The 19,476-nt window shown below is 30.5% G+C and overlaps 1 protein-coding gene across 1 annotated transcript in view; it reads right to left on the bottom strand.

Annotated features, from left to right (window-relative positions):
- Nucleotides 1-8,805, bottom strand: part of LOC106789534 (potassium channel subfamily T member 2) — a 34,412-nt gene extending 25,607 nt beyond the window's left edge. Inside the window, exons 1-5 of the mRNA XM_014753832.1 lie at nt 8,738-8,805; nt 8,476-8,541; nt 7,944-8,023; nt 5,086-5,185; nt 4,041-4,239 (exon numbers count right to left, since the gene is read on the bottom strand). Coding sequence (XP_014609318.1) covers nt 4,041-4,239; nt 5,086-5,185; nt 7,944-8,023; nt 8,476-8,541; nt 8,738-8,805 — 513 coding nt within the window. The remainder of the gene's footprint in view (nt 1-4,040; nt 4,240-5,085; nt 5,186-7,943; nt 8,024-8,475; nt 8,542-8,737) is intronic.
- Between the last annotated feature and the right edge of the window lie 10,671 nt (nt 8,806-19,476).

Raw genomic sequence — 19,476 nt, 5'->3', positions numbered from 1 at the left:
GTGTGTGTGTGTGTGTGTATACACGTTTTTAAAATAACGAAATTAAAATATCGTTCCTATAGCTTTTTTTGAGAAATATAAATGAGCCATTTCATTTGGCACAAGTTTGTGTGTACGAGCCCATTTTAATATTTTTATTTAATTTTTGTTGTCTCGTTGACCGTGATAAAATTTACAGTAGATAGAAAATAAATAATGGATTTGGGTCATTATCAAATTATTTCAATTTAAAGGGATTATATTAAGCGAAGTTTTTAACGTGGAAAAAAAAAAAAAGTGTAATATTTATTCGCAGCTATTTCGTAGAACAAAAAACATACCGCCACCCTGTTGTCTAGAAACGCGAAAGTCATAACAAATTTTTTTTTTATTGTTGTTCAAAAGGATAATCGATACTATAACTGCAACAATAAGTTCGACGAGAATAAGAAAACACCGCTTGCACGCAAATTCTTTTTTTTTTTTTTTTTTTTTGTCCATCCAGAACACTTTGCACTTTGCGAATAAAAATTCATATAATATTATCGTTCTCTCCTAAGGGACACATTCTTTTTTTCTATTTAACAAAACTATTCACCCTTTTCTTTTTTTATCATACGACAAAACAAATAAAAAAATATATGTATATTTTAATTACGATAGGTTTTACTTAAATTACGTAATCTCGTAAAATGTATAGAATATTTAAATAAAAATATTATTATATATACGAGGGGAGGTGGGAGGAGGGGGAGGGGGTAGGGGAAACGGTTTGTTTCTCGACGACACGTTGTACTTGAACATTGGTAAAATTTTCATTTATATGCAAGACCTCGGTGTAGATTTTCAGTTATCCATCGTAAAGCTTTCAAGCTTGCAAGTAAGCTAGCTAAAGCAAAAGCTCCTTCTTCCGAGATGGGTCGATTCTTTTTCCTGGATAGTTTGGTTTAACGTTTTAAAACGTTCAAGATTCTTCCTTTCATGTTTCGTACGAGAGACAGACAACTATGATGGATTTTCCTAAAGCAAATCTTCCATGTCAGATTTGGAATACTATCGATATTGGATTTATATATAATTTAGAAAAATTATTTTAATTTAATTTATTAATACTCTTTTCGTCTTAAATATTATTTTCAATTAATTCATTGCGAACGTATGCTTAATTGTTAACAACAATAACCAAAAAAAAATCAAGAAGGATTATCAGGTTTTTCCATTTCAAATAAAATAATTTGTTTAATGTATTTCCTTAAATTTTATTAAATAACCATTGTGTGTTGATTAATTAAATACGAGAAAATGAAAATATGAATCGAACGAACAAAGAATGAAATTTCTTTGTTAGAACGAGTTGGTTAGAAATTATGCACCAAATTATTCCAACAGCGTTAGCTTAAACTTCTAATTTTTTTTTCGAATCGCCTGTTTAAACTTCAACAAATAAGAAAATAAAGAAGAAGAATAAAAAGAAGAAGATAGGAATATTGAACGAGCTGAATCAGTCTCAGGAGAATGAAAGTTTACCATGTCTAGTAGTTAATGCGTCAGGGTAGGACGCTTAAAATCTTGAACTTTGCGAGAATCGATGAATTTCATTTAAAACTAACATTCGTTATGCGTTTTGAGAAATAAGTAAGATAAATTAAATGTTTGAAAAAAATGAATGAAATAAGAATATCTCTCTATCCACTTAAAAAAAAAAAAAAAAAAAAAAGGAAAAGAAATGAATTTCATCAAATATTTTTCATTATGTCATACAAATAAAAACAAATTCATTGATACCAATAATAAATTTTGAAATATTTCTATTATTAAAAAAATGATTTTATAAATATTCGATATACGTATCATTAACAATAATTCTCAAAACAATCAATCATTATATCAAATACAATACAGAGAATAAATTTCGTTTGTGATGTGTATCAAAATGCATCATCGAATCGAATAATTATTAGAATAAAAATATACACTAACGTAAAGAAATTTTGATTTGTGTTAGGACAAGGGACTCTACGAGAATATAATCGACCCTTTCTCCCCCTCCCCTTATCCTCTATCCGTTTTCGAGTGAATATCGAGAAATATTTCCAAGACGTTTAATCGCATTACGCTTGGTTGCGTTTAACTCGATTAACGAGGTGCAAGTTTCCACTTACAAGACGTAAAGTCTCACTCGAATTCTCTGAGCAACGAAGCCAAGCGAAATGAGAAACTTAGGGGAATCGTAAGCGACAGGTGGAAATGCGTTTAGCGAGAGACACGCGATGGCCCACTAATACATATACATAGATATATATATATATACGTAAGAAGGTATATATACATTAGGAAGATATTTGGATGTTGGGGAGGAGGGCAAGGGCAAGTTAATCTTCATACCTTTAAAATCTTTCGAAAGTTTATAACATTGGATTAGAATTTTTCCAAACATTAAATCTACCATGACAAAACAAATATGACCACGTCCTTTAAATTTTGGTTAAAAATCTTGCAATTTGTAAACTGCATACAAAATGTACACTTATTTATTTATTATCTAGATATAAAAGAAAAATATATCGTTCGTTATCCAATTGGATTATACAATTTCATTCTATATAAAAATATATATATATATATATATATATATATATATATCGAGAAGGAAAGTGTACTACTATCATTGATTCAATGCAATTGGTTCTTACTTTATACCCTTTTTCCGANATAAAAGAAAAATATATCGTTCGTTATCCAATTGGATTATACAATTTCATTCTATATAAAAATATATATATATATATATATATATATATATATATATTTTTTTGTAAAGCGATCATTTGATTGGTCACGTTAGAAATAAGTATACATGAAGAGTGTTGGTAGATTTAATACTAAGTATATGTCAGACACGTTATAGTGTTGCTTGATTAACAGTAAGATAACTTAAGGTATTTATGACTCGGACGTTTCCAACGTGCTTTGCCATTTAAGAATTTCCTCTCAACACCAACCACCAACCACCACCACCATCACCTCTTAGCATCAACCCCAGTATCAACAACCCTTTCTTTTTCCCTACCTTTAAACCCAGGCTTATATTTCGAATATACCTACAGTTTCCGGATGGAATCGTTTCAGGTAAAGCCTTACGAATCGCAAACGGAATCGTAAGTAGCATCGGAGAAACGAGAACACCGTTATGTGTGTACTCTCTCTCTCTCTCTGTTTCTCACACGCATACATAGGTTCATTTGATTTTCCACCTAACCGCTCCAATTAACTCAACAAACTAACCTAGTGATTAAATAGTCAGAAATCACTTCGTTGAATTCAGATTAATCCGTTGGATTCGTATAATTACGATATAATGAGATTTTGCGTTGTAATCCATTCGAATTCGTACAACCGGCATGATTTAAAATAATCATATTTTTCGAAAAACGATCCAATGTCGATAAGTTAATTGATTTCATATTTAATATATATATATTTGTACGAGTTTTAAAATCAATCTTCTCAAATTCATAATTTCGGTTTAATGAAAATCATAATTATTATACGAAATATAATAAACAATGAGAAATTGCAGAACGACGATGGCCAATTGTTATCGATAAAAAGCGTCAAAGCGTTTAAAATATCATACACCGTGATCGTAATATAAAAGAAAATATGAAAGAAATATTTTTTACGAAGAGAATGATAATCAAATTATCGTGAAAAAATTTTATAATATATATACATATAGAATATATTATAACGTAGATTCGAATAAATAAGCACGGAAAATATTCGACATGTAATTACGGTGATACGAATCAGAAAACAAAATTGTTTAGAAAGAAAGAAAGAAAGAAAAATCAATATACAAATTCTTGTAGTATTATCAGTACGAACAAGCGACAGGAAAGATTTTTCATGCAACGACGACGAACAGCCAAAGACGATGGAAATAGAGATAAAGAAGAAAAAAAAAAAGAAACAGAGAGAGAGAGAGAGAGAGAGAGAGAGAGAAAAACCATAAACGGATATCAAAACGCATAGGTATAATAAAACGAAAAGACACGTACCTTGTAGCCAAGATAAGCAAGTAACAAGGCTTCCGTGAGCGAAACCATAGCTAGGATCACCTGTACGATCCAAAGTTCCAATGGCCTTCTTACCCATAAGATTGCATCCCAATTGATGGTTGGATGTTCCTGAAATTCTTCTTCGGTTAAATTTTGGGAAGCCAGAAATTCCGTTTTGTTTCCTGGCATACATCCGTAACTGAAAGGACAAAAAGAACTGAAATGTTTAGGTAAAATGGGTAGTGTCTAGTATGGGGGTTGGGAAGGGGAGGTTTGTGGAAAAAAAGAAATCAACAAAAGTAAAAAAAAAGAAAAAGGAAAAAGAAAGGATTGATAAAAAGAAGAAAAAGCAAGCAACCAATGGAAAATACTTTGGGGAATATGCTTTTGAGATAGGGGCTAGGAGGGAATGGGGGGAAAGTAAAGGGAGCTTTTACACGGTCGAGCAATAAGATTCTAAAACGTTTTCCTACTGCTATTGCAGTTACTGTTTCCTGCAATCTTATCTCGGACTCTTATTTTGCACAGCGATGTTGCATTGCAACAAAGTATCGTAATCGTGCGCATGAATATTGCGTTAAGATCGTGAACAGGAATAGCCTACCCCCTGCCCCCGCCCCCAACCCCCATGATTCTAGGTTAAAAAGGGAAACATTTTCCTTTAGTTACGCTATTTCGTTTTTAAACGAGAAATGAAGATTACCGGTTTGAGGTGGATTCTCCTGAAACCGACCGAATTGTCCTAAAGGGCCGATTAAGGTATTTTAATGAAATCCCCGTTTGAAAAGAATAGAAATCTTTCTATTTTCTTTTCTTTTTTTTTTTTTTTGGTTGGTTAATAATCCCTTCCACGATTTTATTTTTTTATTATCTATTTCAACTACGAGATTTTACCGAAAGGATTTTAACGAGTAGGGGAGGGTGGGAAGGTTGACTCGGGTTTCTCTTTTCTTATAATTATTTCCTCTACAAACAAATTTGTATGATATTAATTTGATTGAATTATTTTTCATCGATATAAAAAAAAACAAAGATAAGAACTCACCATGCTGCGAAGGTTGGATCGTTGTCGATTATAACTCGGAATATGTAAAGGAAACATGTCAGAAGTTTGAAGAAAAGATTGGCCAGTCGTATTCTTAAACCTGAAATTGAAATAAATCAAAGTAAACAATGTCAATCTAAGGGAGAACGATTTTTCTATAGGCAAAAAAAAACAAGAAAAGATAAGATTTTGTTCGTATATGGAATGGGGGTGGTTGGTGGTGGTGATGGGGTAGGTTAAGCGAAATGGAAGTTCGAAAGAAAACTAAGATTGGCAGGAATATCGATTGAAATCAATATTGCGTTTCTGTAACGCGTAGGTAAAGGTATGGATAGGTTGTATTGGCCCTTGCAAGGTGCGAGAAAACAACTTCCTTGTGATATCTGCTATTGGCTGCTGCCACTTGCAAGCACCTTTTGAAATAGTAAATCGTCTAGCACAGACTATTGCCAACCATCATGACACTTCAATCTTTTGACAAACAAACGAACGAACGAACGAACGAATGAACGAAAAACAAGAACAAAAATCTCGAATAAATATTTAACGATAGAAACAAATGTAATAATAATAATAATAATAATAAAAAGTATCGCGCGTATTATATAAAAGTAAAATAATAACATCGTTTTCGAAAGAGAGAGATCATCTGTCATTAGAAAATATATTTTATCGAATTTCATATTTACGAATGACGAGCTCGTTAAATGTGCGTTACCCGCGTTTCGAAATAATAATTATTTATTTTCCCTTCCACCTTTATATTCCTCACTCTCCCACCCCCCATAAAAGAGAAATGTATCGTCGAGCAAAATGTGCTTTTTTTCTCTGTTTTTTTTTTTTTGTTTTTTATTTCCCCGCGACTCAATACGTCACGATTGAACGAAACTAATTAGTATCTCTTTTATTTCTTTTTTCTTTTTTTTTATGCACCTAACCTGTTGTACATATACCTGTAGCTATAATACAAATGTATAGTTATTAGTTGTCAAAATATTTTGTTCGTTGTGAAATATATCGCGTATGAAAAATCTACGATAATAGAATCTGTCCGTTGGCAAACGCGACGTGCAATATTAGAATTATAGTCCAACGTGTCATCGCAAAAAGAAAAAAAAAAAAAAAAAAAAGTGTCATAGCTGATGGTGATCTGTGTTAGATTACAAAGATTCGTTATAAAATAAACGGGGAAAATTGAACATTATAGTACGAACCATTACGAGATTAATCATATTTATTTGTTGTCAGGAAAAAGAAAAAGATAAAGAGAGAGAGAGAGAGAGAGAGAGAAGAAGGGGGTGGGAAAATTATTCGAAATAACATTCTATGAATATTTGATTAATCGTTTAAGTGGCACGCAAAGTTGTACGCGTTTAAATATTGAATAACTTAGTAAAATTAATCGACACGCATCGATAGAAACAAACAAACTAACAAACAAACGTTATAATACAGTCTTGTCAATTATATCGACACAAAAGATATTACATTTTTCAAATATTTAAAAATAAAACGGTGTTCAATGTTAATCCCATTGCTAGATTTGACGTATGATATTGAAAACATATTAAATTGGTGTATTAAAATAATACTAAATTTATGTTGCTTTCGATAAATTCTAGAAACACGTCGCGCGTAATCTAATCAATATTTCATCCCTATATAGAAACAAAATAATAATAGTATAATTTATTAGTTGATATAAAAATATAAATAAAAAACAGAAAATAATAAGATCTTGAACACGAAGGGTTTTACTTTATTGTCACGAAATAGGGGAAGAAACAATCGAAATAAAGTATATAATACATGCAAAGGTATTATTGAGTTGAAATGACAGATACTTTTAAAAACCTTCTGAGTATCAAACAAGTATTAAACTAAATTATTCTCCGATTATCTTTATTCTCGATCAAATTTCGCGTAATCAAGTATTTTACGAGCTTTTATATCGGCGTGGTCACGACCTATGCGATGACTATTCGTTGCGGTAAGGTTAATGCGAATACGATGACGATTTCTATGCTTTACGATTGTGAAACGTTGATAACAGATAGGTAATATCGTCGAAATACTAAAAGCATCTAGTAGGCAGAATTTAGGCCTGAAATTCGTGGCCATTGACGTTCCCGTTATTACGACCGAGTGAATTTCTCTGATAGTTCAATACATACGAAATGGTTTGGTACCCTTTACGTTATTCGAATAAATCCGATTAGAATTTATATTAATAGATCATTGGTAAATCCTTACAATGGATCCGATAGTCTAATTAACTTTCTAACCACTATCATCGTATTATATGCATTTATAATACTTACATTTATGCACTCATACGAAATTTCCTTTTTTTTTCTCGGGATTAATAATTAATGAATTGATTTATTAAAAATATTGATATAGTTCAACGATGGATTTCGAGGAAGACGGTACACGAAACTTATACTCTGAGCTTTTAAATAACATTATAGACACTTCTCTCTATTGATTAATTAAGAATTATTTTAATACTCTAATGCATTCTACTTATATATATATATATATATATATATATATATAAGATTGTATAAACGTAATATTATATTTATTATCTTATTTTTAATAGAAAATAATATTGATTTGAGAGAGATGTGTGATTTTAAATAAATGTAATAGTTAATAATTTTACGAATTAACGATTATTGAAAGTAGTATATTGATCTGATATGATTACAAATGAATACATTTAATAGTTAATTATTTAACGAATTAATAGATTTCACAAATCAACGCTAATATTTCTGTAAATGCGTGCGTAGGAGGGTTGAAAAAAGTGTAGCTAGCAATTAGAAATGGAATCGTAGAATGGATTAACTCACTCGATCGTTGGTTCTTGATGAAATATAACTGAAGCCGTTCCTTGAAGGTATTCTCGTTAACGTAATACTCGACGCGAACTCTGTAACAAATAGAAAAAAAAAAAAAAATAGATTCACAGTCGTTAGAGCAATACATATAAAGTGTTTTTTGTTTCCATCTTTTTATTATTGCGAATTCAATAAATTTTCACGCCAATAGTAAACGTTATATCTTCGATACAAACCCTTTTATACGGGTTAATTGTTCGTACAGAACCTTAACCAACCCTAAAGGGTTTGATAGAAAATTTCCTACGATACTATGATTGTAAGTAATAAAATTGTAGAAAATTTCAGTTCATTTTCGAAACGTGTAATTGCATTTCTCTGTGCATACCATCCATATCGATCGAATTGAATGGTTCAATGAATATTCTAGCATTTCTGTGAAATAATTAATCATGCTTTTAAGACAAAAATCTGACTTTATCAATGTTACGATTGTAAGTAATAGAATTTTAGAAAATTTCAGTTCATTTTCGAAGTGTATTACTGCATTTCCCTGTGCATACCATCCATATCGATCGAATTTGATGGTTCATTGAATATCCTAGCATTTCTGTGAAATAATTAATCATGCTTTTGGGACAAGCATTACTTAATCATCGGAAAAAGGGTATAAAGTAAGAACCAATTGCATTGAATCAATGATAGTAGTACACTTTCCTTCTCGATATATATATATATATATATATAACACGAGAGTTCTATTCTTAGACCAGGTAATGCAGTAACGTCACTGAGAATAGTGTTACGTGACGTCACTTGGGCAACGTGGTGAGTTGAGCATATACGTGAACCTTTCCGGTTGCGTTGAACTCATTCTTTGACCTACATATATAACGTCATTCTTACCAGACCTCAGACATGCATCTTTTTTTTTTTCTCCCTACCAAATCCAAAACTGTTTTTTTTCAACTTTTATTCTTGCTCCTTTATTATTAGTTCTTTCTTTTTTTCTTTATAAATAAACACGCAATTACTAATTATTCTAGAGTTTCCTTAGTAGGAACGGGAGAATGGAAGAAAAAACATTATGGAAAAATCGGGACAAGATGTAACAGATGATATATTAGTACGATGCAATTACTGTAAAAGATCTTGATAAAGTGCATGTGCGTTTCAGTACGTTGGGGCGTGCCTGATTTGCGGATTGGATGCTTGCTATTATAACGTTTCTAAAGGAACGCATATTAAATACGCGAGCATGAACAACGATAAGAGTATTCCGCCATCGTGTGTTGTTACTTCTATGCTTTTTTTTCCTAACTTCTCTTTTTTTTTTTTTTTTCTTTCTTTCTTTAATTTATTCGATATTTTTACACACGATCTGTTTAACGAGATTTCGTATAAAAGAATATTGAGAAAGAAAAAGATACAAAAGAAAACCAATTAACCAACCAACCAACCAAACGAGATCGATGGTGACTTCGCGTTTTATTTTCAACCCTTGTATTTTTTGGCACGTTTTCCAGGATTCGCGTTCAAGGAATGAATAGCTAGAAAAATAAAACTCCGTGTCGCTAATCTTAGAGAGTATTGGGTTGGGATATCGGATAAAGGAAAAGAAGTTGCGGTTCCTGCCCGTTGGTTAACTCAAACCAACCTTCGGGAAGATTAATGATCTCTTTATCCACACACACATTCAACGGAGCTGAAGAAAAGCACACCAGGCTCTTCTCGTTCATTCTTCTTACTTTTTGCCTCGTTTAATAACGTTAAATACTGACTAACTTTTCCTAGACCATTCCGAGTTTTTTTATTTATTTATTTTGCCTATTTTTATTTAATTTTATTTTTCAAGTTGACACAAATTTAATAGGATAAAATTAGTCAGGCAGCTTTGGTGTATTGTTCACGAGTATCATATATGTGAAAAATCAGTTTGTTCTTTGATTGGTATTTAGTTAACGAATACTATTTGCCCCGTGTTTCTCACAAATAAATTTATTTTTATTTTATTTAGCATCCCTTAGATTTTGTGTTTAAAATATATCGTTTTTAGTAGTAGGTACGTGTAAAATTATAGCAAACGAGGTGTCATGAAAACTCTTTCTCTATAACAAGATTAATGGCTATGCGGTTTCGTTTCGGTCGCCAGTGAAAGGTCAATCCCCATAATAACGAGTTTCTCGAACAATGTTACCCCGTTTCCTGTCGCTTGATTCTGACCGGTATACCTTTTCCGTGAACGATACTCTTTGTTTAACTCTTTCGTTTAACGTAACGATCCGTATAAGAATCGTCTATGAAAAATCTCATACATATATGCAGCAACACGAAATTTATATCAAATAATAAAATGTAATTTCTTTGTTTTTGTGTGTGATGTAATTTTTTCATTGTATTTAATTAATATTATTTTGAGATTAATCAATCCGATTAATACAATTGATCATAAATTATTTCATATCTTCTTTAAATTTTATTCAACGTTACGCGGTTTATCTTTTTCATTAAAAGATAGAAAATATTGTACGTGGTTTTATATACAAACGATTCCTCTTTATTCCAATTTGAGATATCACTCGGGGCGATTTATATAAATTGAAAGAAATGTTTTTCATCTATACTTTTCCTTTTTCACCTCTATCCGCAATTTGTCTTTCCGTTTTTTTTTTTTACTGCTTTTCTTTTCCACCGTTCTTATCTTTCATCTGAAAATTGTTTTTCGCTACCTCCCCGATACGGTTGGGGGTTGGGAGTTGGTGGTGGTTGCAAAGGAAAGTAGATTCGCTGAAATTTGTTAGAATGTCTTAAAATTGAACAAATTTCGATTGATTCTTCTGACACACGCGTCTCGAATTGACGTATTAAACAAAAATATTAAAAATAATTTCGTTTAATTGAATTATCTGATATAATAAAGAAGATTTTTCTGTATTTTCTAATACTATTGTTTTATCTTTTCGTTCATTTCATTTTCTCTTTAACATTGTTGCTTATTTTTTTTGTTTTGTTGGATTCGTACAAGAAATAACAACATACGAATGTCCTGTATTCGACGAAGAAAATACTCCAACCAACCCCTTTTTTCTATATAACAGTACTCCATTTTATTTGAACTTAAAACACTAGGAAGAATAAGCCAATTTATAAATTGAAAAAGGGGAAACGATTCCAACTGTGTTGTTGTATTCTCAGTTTCACAGTTGTTCTTTCATTTATTCGATGGTAACGTTATTCTTTAGTTTACTTTTGTCATTTCATTGAAGGTACAACATTCGTTGAAATGTTTCTTATCTAAATATGAAAATTCGAAGGAATCAGTACAAGGATCTCATGAATATTTGTATATTAAAATAATTATCATAAATTAATCGGTATTTTCAATGTTATTATGTTTTTCAATAAACTTTTAATAATCAACTACGCATATACTCCCATTTTACAAATATCTGCTGTAACAATCGATAAAATTATTACATTAATTGCCAATATTATAATGTTTAATAATGTAAAATGTTATTTAACAAATTTGCAATAGAATAGTCTCAAATTGAATACGATATATGTGCAGTTAAAATGAATAAACAATTTGATCAATTTGATTTGATTTATTTTCGGTCATCATTTGATTGAAATATTGATAGAATAACTTTTTGGACAAAAAAAAAATGATGAGAGTGAATTTTTACGATGTGCGTGCACATCGTCGACACAAAATTAACAGGATGAAATATAGAAGACACACATACATGAAATATATTAATTATTATTATTAGATTAATTAATTATACTCTTTTTTGTTTTGTTATATATACGCCAAAGAAGTATATACAATTTCTTACGTGCATACATAAGTACACACACCCGTGTTTTTTTTTTTTTTTTTATTTTTATTAATTATACCAATCTTACGCTTTTTATATTTCACATACACCTTTCGATAAGTTCCATTAAATTGTATAGATGAGAAGTTTGTATCAGTCTGCATAGCTTTATAGATCCAACACGTTTCAATGAGTTCTATCAACATGCAATATCTGTAGCTGTAATTTATATGCACTTCGTACTCGGTTTGATACAACGGAAGAAAAAATGACTTACGTTAGCGCATGCTCACATAGTATATATATATAAGCATGCAGAAGTCGAGTTCTCAACAGAATCATAATGCGAGACACGCGATGATAATAATTAAGTATCCGAGAGACCACGGGGAAACGAGAAAACTTTATCGCGAATAATTTCAAGTATAATTTCACGTAGAATTGTTGGATCGGCATGACACGATTAAAAGTAAGGAAGAAAAGAAAAGAAATTTCCTTTGCAACGTATAACAATCATTTATAAAATCTATTTACAAAATGTGTGTAAAAAGTTTATTCTAATGAAAGTTTAAGATAATTTTGAATTTCGTTGAAACACAAAAAAAAGAACAACAATATCGATACTCGAAAAAGTAACAGGATGGTAAACCTTAACATCAGTGGTTTCTGGATTGTATGGTATGCTGTAATATCGAACCCTTGGTAGGTTGTTCAATTATGTGAAGGATCCCGTTCAATGGCAGGCCATCTTGACTGCAGCTTGTTAAACAATCGATCGTTTATATTTACCTGCAGCAACATCGATCGGTCAGGTATGACCCAGTATACGACAACTCGACACTAACTGCGTGCTGTTTTGTTCGACGATGCCACGAAGGTACCTATCTAACTTGCTATTCACGCACGAACTTTGCTTCGAGCAAAGCACTTACACACGTGAAATATTGCATCGAGTTCTCGTACACTTCCTTCTTCTTATTCTTTTTCTTTTTCTTTTTCTTATTCTTTCAAGACGGAAGTATTTATTCTTTAAGTAACCAATACTTGCTTGAATAAATATTTCGATTAATTCATCATTTATATTTTTATATTCATAACATTATCACAGAAAATTGTACATTCCGAATCAGAACAAAATTTGGCATTTATATTTGATTATTATAATATTATATATATATATATATATATTATATAGATTATAAATTTATATATAATATATATTTAATAGTAAAAAATTAAGCACACATATGTTATAATCAATATAATCATTTATTATATTCGAGTTAAAAATATTATTTGTTAACCATATTGTGATTATTCTAATCGTCGAATCTATATTTTCTTTTTTTAATCGTACTATTTTCGTAACGCAGTTTGATTTTTAATTCACCGTTAGAGTAACATTCGCGACGTTTGAAGATTTGTCACATATTTGACGTTACTTCGTTTTACCGTGATATAAACGGATTGGCTGAAGAGGAAAAAAGGGATTTTCCCTCTGTGAGAGATAGGTCAACAAAACGTTACACGAGTCACGTGGCAGGGTTGTTCTCGGACGGGTGATTGAAAACGATTTAACGAGGACGCGTCCGTCTACTACAAATCGGATTTGAACGAGTATTTGTAAAGTGTCTATAACAAACCGGAGAAATTGGTTACAAATAACGAGCAACGTATAAAGGTAATTTCGTTTTATTCGACACAAAACATGTTTCTTCGATAATCGATCGGGTGTTTGTCATTTAAATGAAACATAGAGTCCCCTACCCCTACCCCCATCCCCAATCACCATACCTCCACCCCCACACCATGCACGATTGTGTTTTATCCTTTTTCGTTTTAAGGGGGTTACTTTGTAAATAACAAAAAAGTGCAATGTCAACTCCAATCGTTTATAAATGTTACTTGATTCGACGAAGTGCATGTTCTTTCTTTCTTTTTTTAATAAAAATCTAACAGAGTAACACGACGTTCTCGTTATATTTCATTTTTAAATATAATTTCATATTATTTTTGATAATTAATCTTTCTTTTTAATAGTAAAGGCAAAGAAACATTAATTAATTTGTTAAATAATTCTATACTCTATAAATTATATATATTTCTTTTTAATTATCTTGTGTTATTTCGTTTTTAAATAATTAATCTTCTTTAATATAGTAAAGTCATATATAGGAAAGTAAATAAATTTATTAATAATTCTCTACTATTTAAATAATCAATATATTTCAGTTAAACAATTTTTTAAATCGAAATATTCTCGTGCGATATTTCATAGGAGAGATAAGCCAATCGATGTTCATAACATTGGTCGGAGTAGTACATGTGAAAACTCTCGAATAATTCATGATCATGGTTGAAAGTATAGAAGTACGATGGTATTGAAGTATAGTGATCATCTTTGAATGTAGACACGACGATGAATAGGATTAATGTTTAAAGATCTATTTCAAAATCGTGTCTTAAATCAACAACAAAATCTTTTGCAAATAAACCTTTAACATTTATAATAATCAAAAGGAAAGATAAAATAAAATAAAAAAAAAAGAAACCAATCTAGATCATCCGATTAATCATTTCTCTCCTCAAAAATTTTTTTTTTTTTATAATTATAATTATAAAAAAAAAAAAATTTTTGAGGAGAGAAATGATTAATCGGATGATCTAGATTGGTTTCTTTTTTTTTTATTTTATTTTATCTTTCCTTTTGATTATTATAAATGTTAAAGGTTTATTTGCAAAAGATTTTGTTGTTGATTTAAGACACGATTTTGAAATAGATCTTTAAACATTAATCCTATTCATCGTCGTGTCTACATTCAAAGATGATCACTATACTTCAATACCATCGTACTTCTATACTTTCAACCATGATCATGAATTATTCGAGAGTTTTCACATGTACTACTCCGACCAATGTTATGAACATCGATTGGCTTATCTCTCCTATGAAATATCGCACGAGAATATTTCGATTTAAAAAATTGTTTAACTGAAATATATTGATTATTTAAATAGTAGAGAATTATTAATAAATTTATTTACTTTCCTATATATGACTTTACTATATTAAAGAAGATTAATTATTTAAAAACGAAATAACACAAGATAATTAAAAAGAAATATATATAATTTATAGAGTATAGAATTATTTAACAAATTAATTAATGTTTCTTTGCCTTTACTATTAAAAAGAAAGATTAATTATCAAAAATAATATGAAATTATATTTAAAAATGAAATATAACGAGAACGTCGTGTTACTCTGTTAGATTTTTATTAAAAAAAGAAAGAAAGAACATGCACTTCGTCGAATCAAGTAACATTTATAAACGATTGGAGTTGACATTGCACTTTTTTGTTATTTACAAAGTAACCCCCTTAAAACGAAAAAGGATAAAACACAATCGTGCATGGTGTGGGGGTGGAGGTATGGTGATTGGGGATGGGGGTAGGGGTAGGGGACTCTATGTTTCATTTAAATGACAAACACCCGATCGATTATCGAAGAAACATGTTTTGTGTCGAATAAAACGAAATTACCTTTATACGTTGCTCGTTATTTGTAACCAATTTCTCCGGTTTGTTATAGACACTTTACAAATACTCGTTCAAATCCGATTTGTAGTAGACGGACGCGTCCTCGTTAAATCGTTTTCAATCACCCGTCCGAGAACAACCCTGCCACGTGACTCGTGTAACGTTTTGTTGACCTATCTCTCACAGAGGGAAAATCCCTTTTTTCCTCTTCAGCCAATCCGTTTATATCACGGTAAAACGAAGTAACGTCAAATATGTGACAAATCTTCAAACGTCGCGAATGTTACTCTAACGGTGAATTAAAAATCAAACTGCGTTACGAAAATAGTACGATTAAAAAAAGAAAATATAGATTCGACGATTAGAATAATCACAATATGGTTAACAAATAATATTTTTAACTCGAATATAATAAATGATTATATTGATTATAACATATGTGTGCTTAATTTTTTACTATTAAATATATATTATATATAAATTTATAATCTATATAATATATATATATATATATATAATATTATAATAATCAAATATAAATGCCAAATTTTGTTCTGATTCGGAATGTACAATTTTCTGTGATAATGTTATGAATATAAAAATATAAATGATGAATTAATCGAAATATTTATTCAAGCAAGTATTGGTTACTTAAAGAATAAATACTTCCGTCTTGAAAGAATAAGAAAAAGAAAAAGAAAAAGAATAAGAAGAAGGAAGTGTACGAGAACTCGATGCAATATTTCACGTGTGTAAGTGCTTTGCTCGAAGCAAAGTTCGTGCGTGAATAGCAAGTTAGATAGGTACCTTCGTGGCATCGTCGAACAAAACAGCACGCAGTTAGTGTCGAGTTGTCGTATACTGGGTCATACCTGACCGATCGATGTTGCTGCAGGTAAATATAAACGATCGATTGTTTAACAAGCTGCAGTCAAGATGGCCTGCCATTGAACGGGATCCTTCACATAATTGAACAACCTACCAAGGGTTCGATATTACAGCATACCATACAATCCAGAAACCACTGATGTTAAGGTTTACCATCCTGTTACTTTTTCGAGTATCGATATTGTTGTTCTTTTTTTTGTGTTTCAACGAAATTCAAAATTATCTTAAACTTTCATTAGAATAAACTTTTTACACACATTTTGTAAATAGATTTTATAAATGATTGTTATACGTTGCAAAGGAAATTTCTTTTCTTTTCTTCCTTACTTTTAATCGTGTCATGCCGATCCAACAATTCTACGTGAAATTATACTTGAAATTATTCGCGATAAAGTTTTCTCGTTTCCCCGTGGTCTCTCGGATACTTAATTATTATCATCGCGTGTCTCGCATTATGATTCTGTTGAGAACTCGACTTCTGCATGCTTATATATATATACTATGTGAGCATGCGCTAACGTAAGTCATTTTTTCTTCCGTTGTATCAAACCGAGTACGAAGTGCATATAAATTACAGCTACAGATATTGCATGTTGATAGAACTCATTGAAACGTGTTGGATCTATAAAGCTATGCAGACTGATACAAACTTCTCATCTATACAATTTAATGGAACTTATCGAAAGGTGTATGTGAAATATAAAAAGCGTAAGATTGGTATAATTAATAAAAATAAAAAAAAAAAAAAAAACACGGGTGTGTGTACTTATGTATGCACGTAAGAAATTGTATATACTTCTTTGGCGTATATATAACAAAACAAAAAAGAGTATAATTAATTAATCTAATAATAATAATTAATATATTTCATGTATGTGTGTCTTCTATATTTCATCCTGTTAATTTTGTGTCGACGATGTGCACGCACATCGTAAAAATTCACTCTCATCATTTTTTTTTTGTCCAAAAAGTTATTCTATCAATATTTCAATCAAATGATGACCGAAAATAAATCAAATCAAATTGATCAAATTGTTTATTCATTTTAACTGCACATATATCGTATTCAATTTGAGACTATTCTATTGCAAATTTGTTAAATAACATTTTACATTATTAAACATTATAATATTGGCAATTAATGTAATAATTTTATCGATTGTTACAGCAGATATTTGTAAAATGGGAGTATATGCGTAGTTGATTATTAAAAGTTTATTGAAAAACATAATAACATTGAAAATACCGATTAATTTATGATAATTATTTTAATATACAAATATTCATGAGATCCTTGTACTGATTCCTTCGAATTTTCATATTTAGATAAGAAACATTTCAACGAATGTTGTACCTTCAATGAAATGACAAAAGTAAACTAAAGAATAACGTTACCATCGAATAAATGAAAGAACAACTGTGAAACTGAGAATACAACAACACAGTTGGAATCGTTTCCCCTTTTTCAATTTATAAATTGGCTTATTCTTCCTAGTGTTTTAAGTTCAAATAAAATGGAGTACTGTTATATAGAAAAAAGGGGTTGGTTGGAGTATTTTCTTCGTCGAATACAGGACATTCGTATGTTGTTATTTCTTGTACGAATCCAACAAAACAAAAAAAATAAGCAACAATGTTAAAGAGAAAATGAAATGAACGAAAAGATAAAACAATAGTATTAGAAAATACAGAAAAATCTTCTTTATTATATCAGATAATTCAATTAAACGAAATTATTTTTAATATTTTTGTTTAATACGTCAATTCGAGACGCGTGTGTCAGAAGAATCAATCGAAATTTGTTCAATTTTAAGACATTCTAACAAATTTCAGCGAATCTACTTTCCTTTGCAACCACCACCAACTCCCAACCCCCAACCGTATCGGGGAGGTAGCGAAAAACAATTTTCAGATGAAAGATAAGAACGGTGGAAAAGAAAAGCAGTAAAAAAAAAAAACGGAAAGACAAATTGCGGATAGAGGTGAAAAAGGAAAAGTATAGATGAAAAACATTTCTTTCAATTTATATAAATCGCCCCGAGTGATATCTCAAATTGGAATAAAGAGGAATCGTTTGTATATAAAACCACGTACAATATTTTCTATCTTTTAATGAAAAAGATAAACCGCGTAACGTTGAATAAAATTTAAAGAAGATATGAAATAATTTATGATCAATTGTATTAATCGGATTGATTAATCTCAAAATAATATTAATTAAATACAATGAAAAAATTACATCACACACAAAAACAAAGAAATTACATTTTATTATTTGATATAAATTTCGTGTTGCTGCATATATGTATGAGATTTTTCATAGACGATTCTTATACGGATCGTTACGTTAAACGAAAGAGTTAAACAAAGAGTATCGTTCACGGAAAAGGTATACCGGTCAGAATCAAGCGACAGGAAACGGGGTAACATTGTTCGAGAAACTCGTTATTATGGGGATTGACCTTTCACTGGCGACCGAAACGAAACCGCATAGCCATTAATCTTGTTATAGAGAAAGAGTTTTCATGACACCTCGTTTGCTATAATTTTACACGTACCTACTACTAAAAACGATATATTTTAAACACAAAATCTAAGGGATGCTAAATAAAATAAAAATAAATTTATTTGTGAGAAACACGGGGCAAATAGTATTCGTTAACTAAATACCAATCAAAGAACAAACTGATTTTTCACATATATGATACTCGTGAACAATACACCAAAGCTGCCTGACTAATTTTATCCTATTAAATTTGTGTCAACTTGAAAAATAAAATTAAATAAAAATAGGCAAAATAAATAAATAAAAAAACTCGGAATGGTCTAGGAAAAGTTAGTCAGTATTTAACGTTATTAAACGAGGCAAAAAGTAAGAAGAATGAACGAGAAGAGCCTGGTGTGCTTTTCTTCAGCTCCGTTGAATGTGTGTGTGGATAAAGAGATCATTAATCTTCCCGAAGGTTGGTTTGAGTTAACCAACGGGCAGGAACCGCAACTTCTTTTCCTTTATCCGATATCCCAACCCAATACTCTCTAAGATTAGCGACACGGAGTTTTATTTTTCTAGCTATTCATTCCTTGAACGCGAATCCTGGAAAACGTGCCAAAAAATACAAGGGTTGAAAATAAAACGCGAAGTCACCATCGATCTCGTTTGGTTGGTTGGTTGGTTAATTGGTTTTCTTTTGTATCTTTTTCTTTCTCAATATTCTTTTATACGAAATCTCGTTAAACAGATCGTGTGTAAAAATATCGAATAAATTAAAGAAAGAAAGAAAAAAAAAAAAAAA

The sequence above is a fragment of the Polistes canadensis genome, unplaced genomic scaffold (assembly GCF_001313835.1).
Source record: "Polistes canadensis isolate GaletaPanama2010 unplaced genomic scaffold, ASM131383v1 scaffold_189, whole genome shotgun sequence".
NCBI classification, from domain to species: domain Eukaryota; kingdom Metazoa; phylum Arthropoda; class Insecta; order Hymenoptera; family Vespidae; genus Polistes; species Polistes canadensis.
This window is presented reverse-complemented; position numbering and strand designations above follow the sequence as displayed.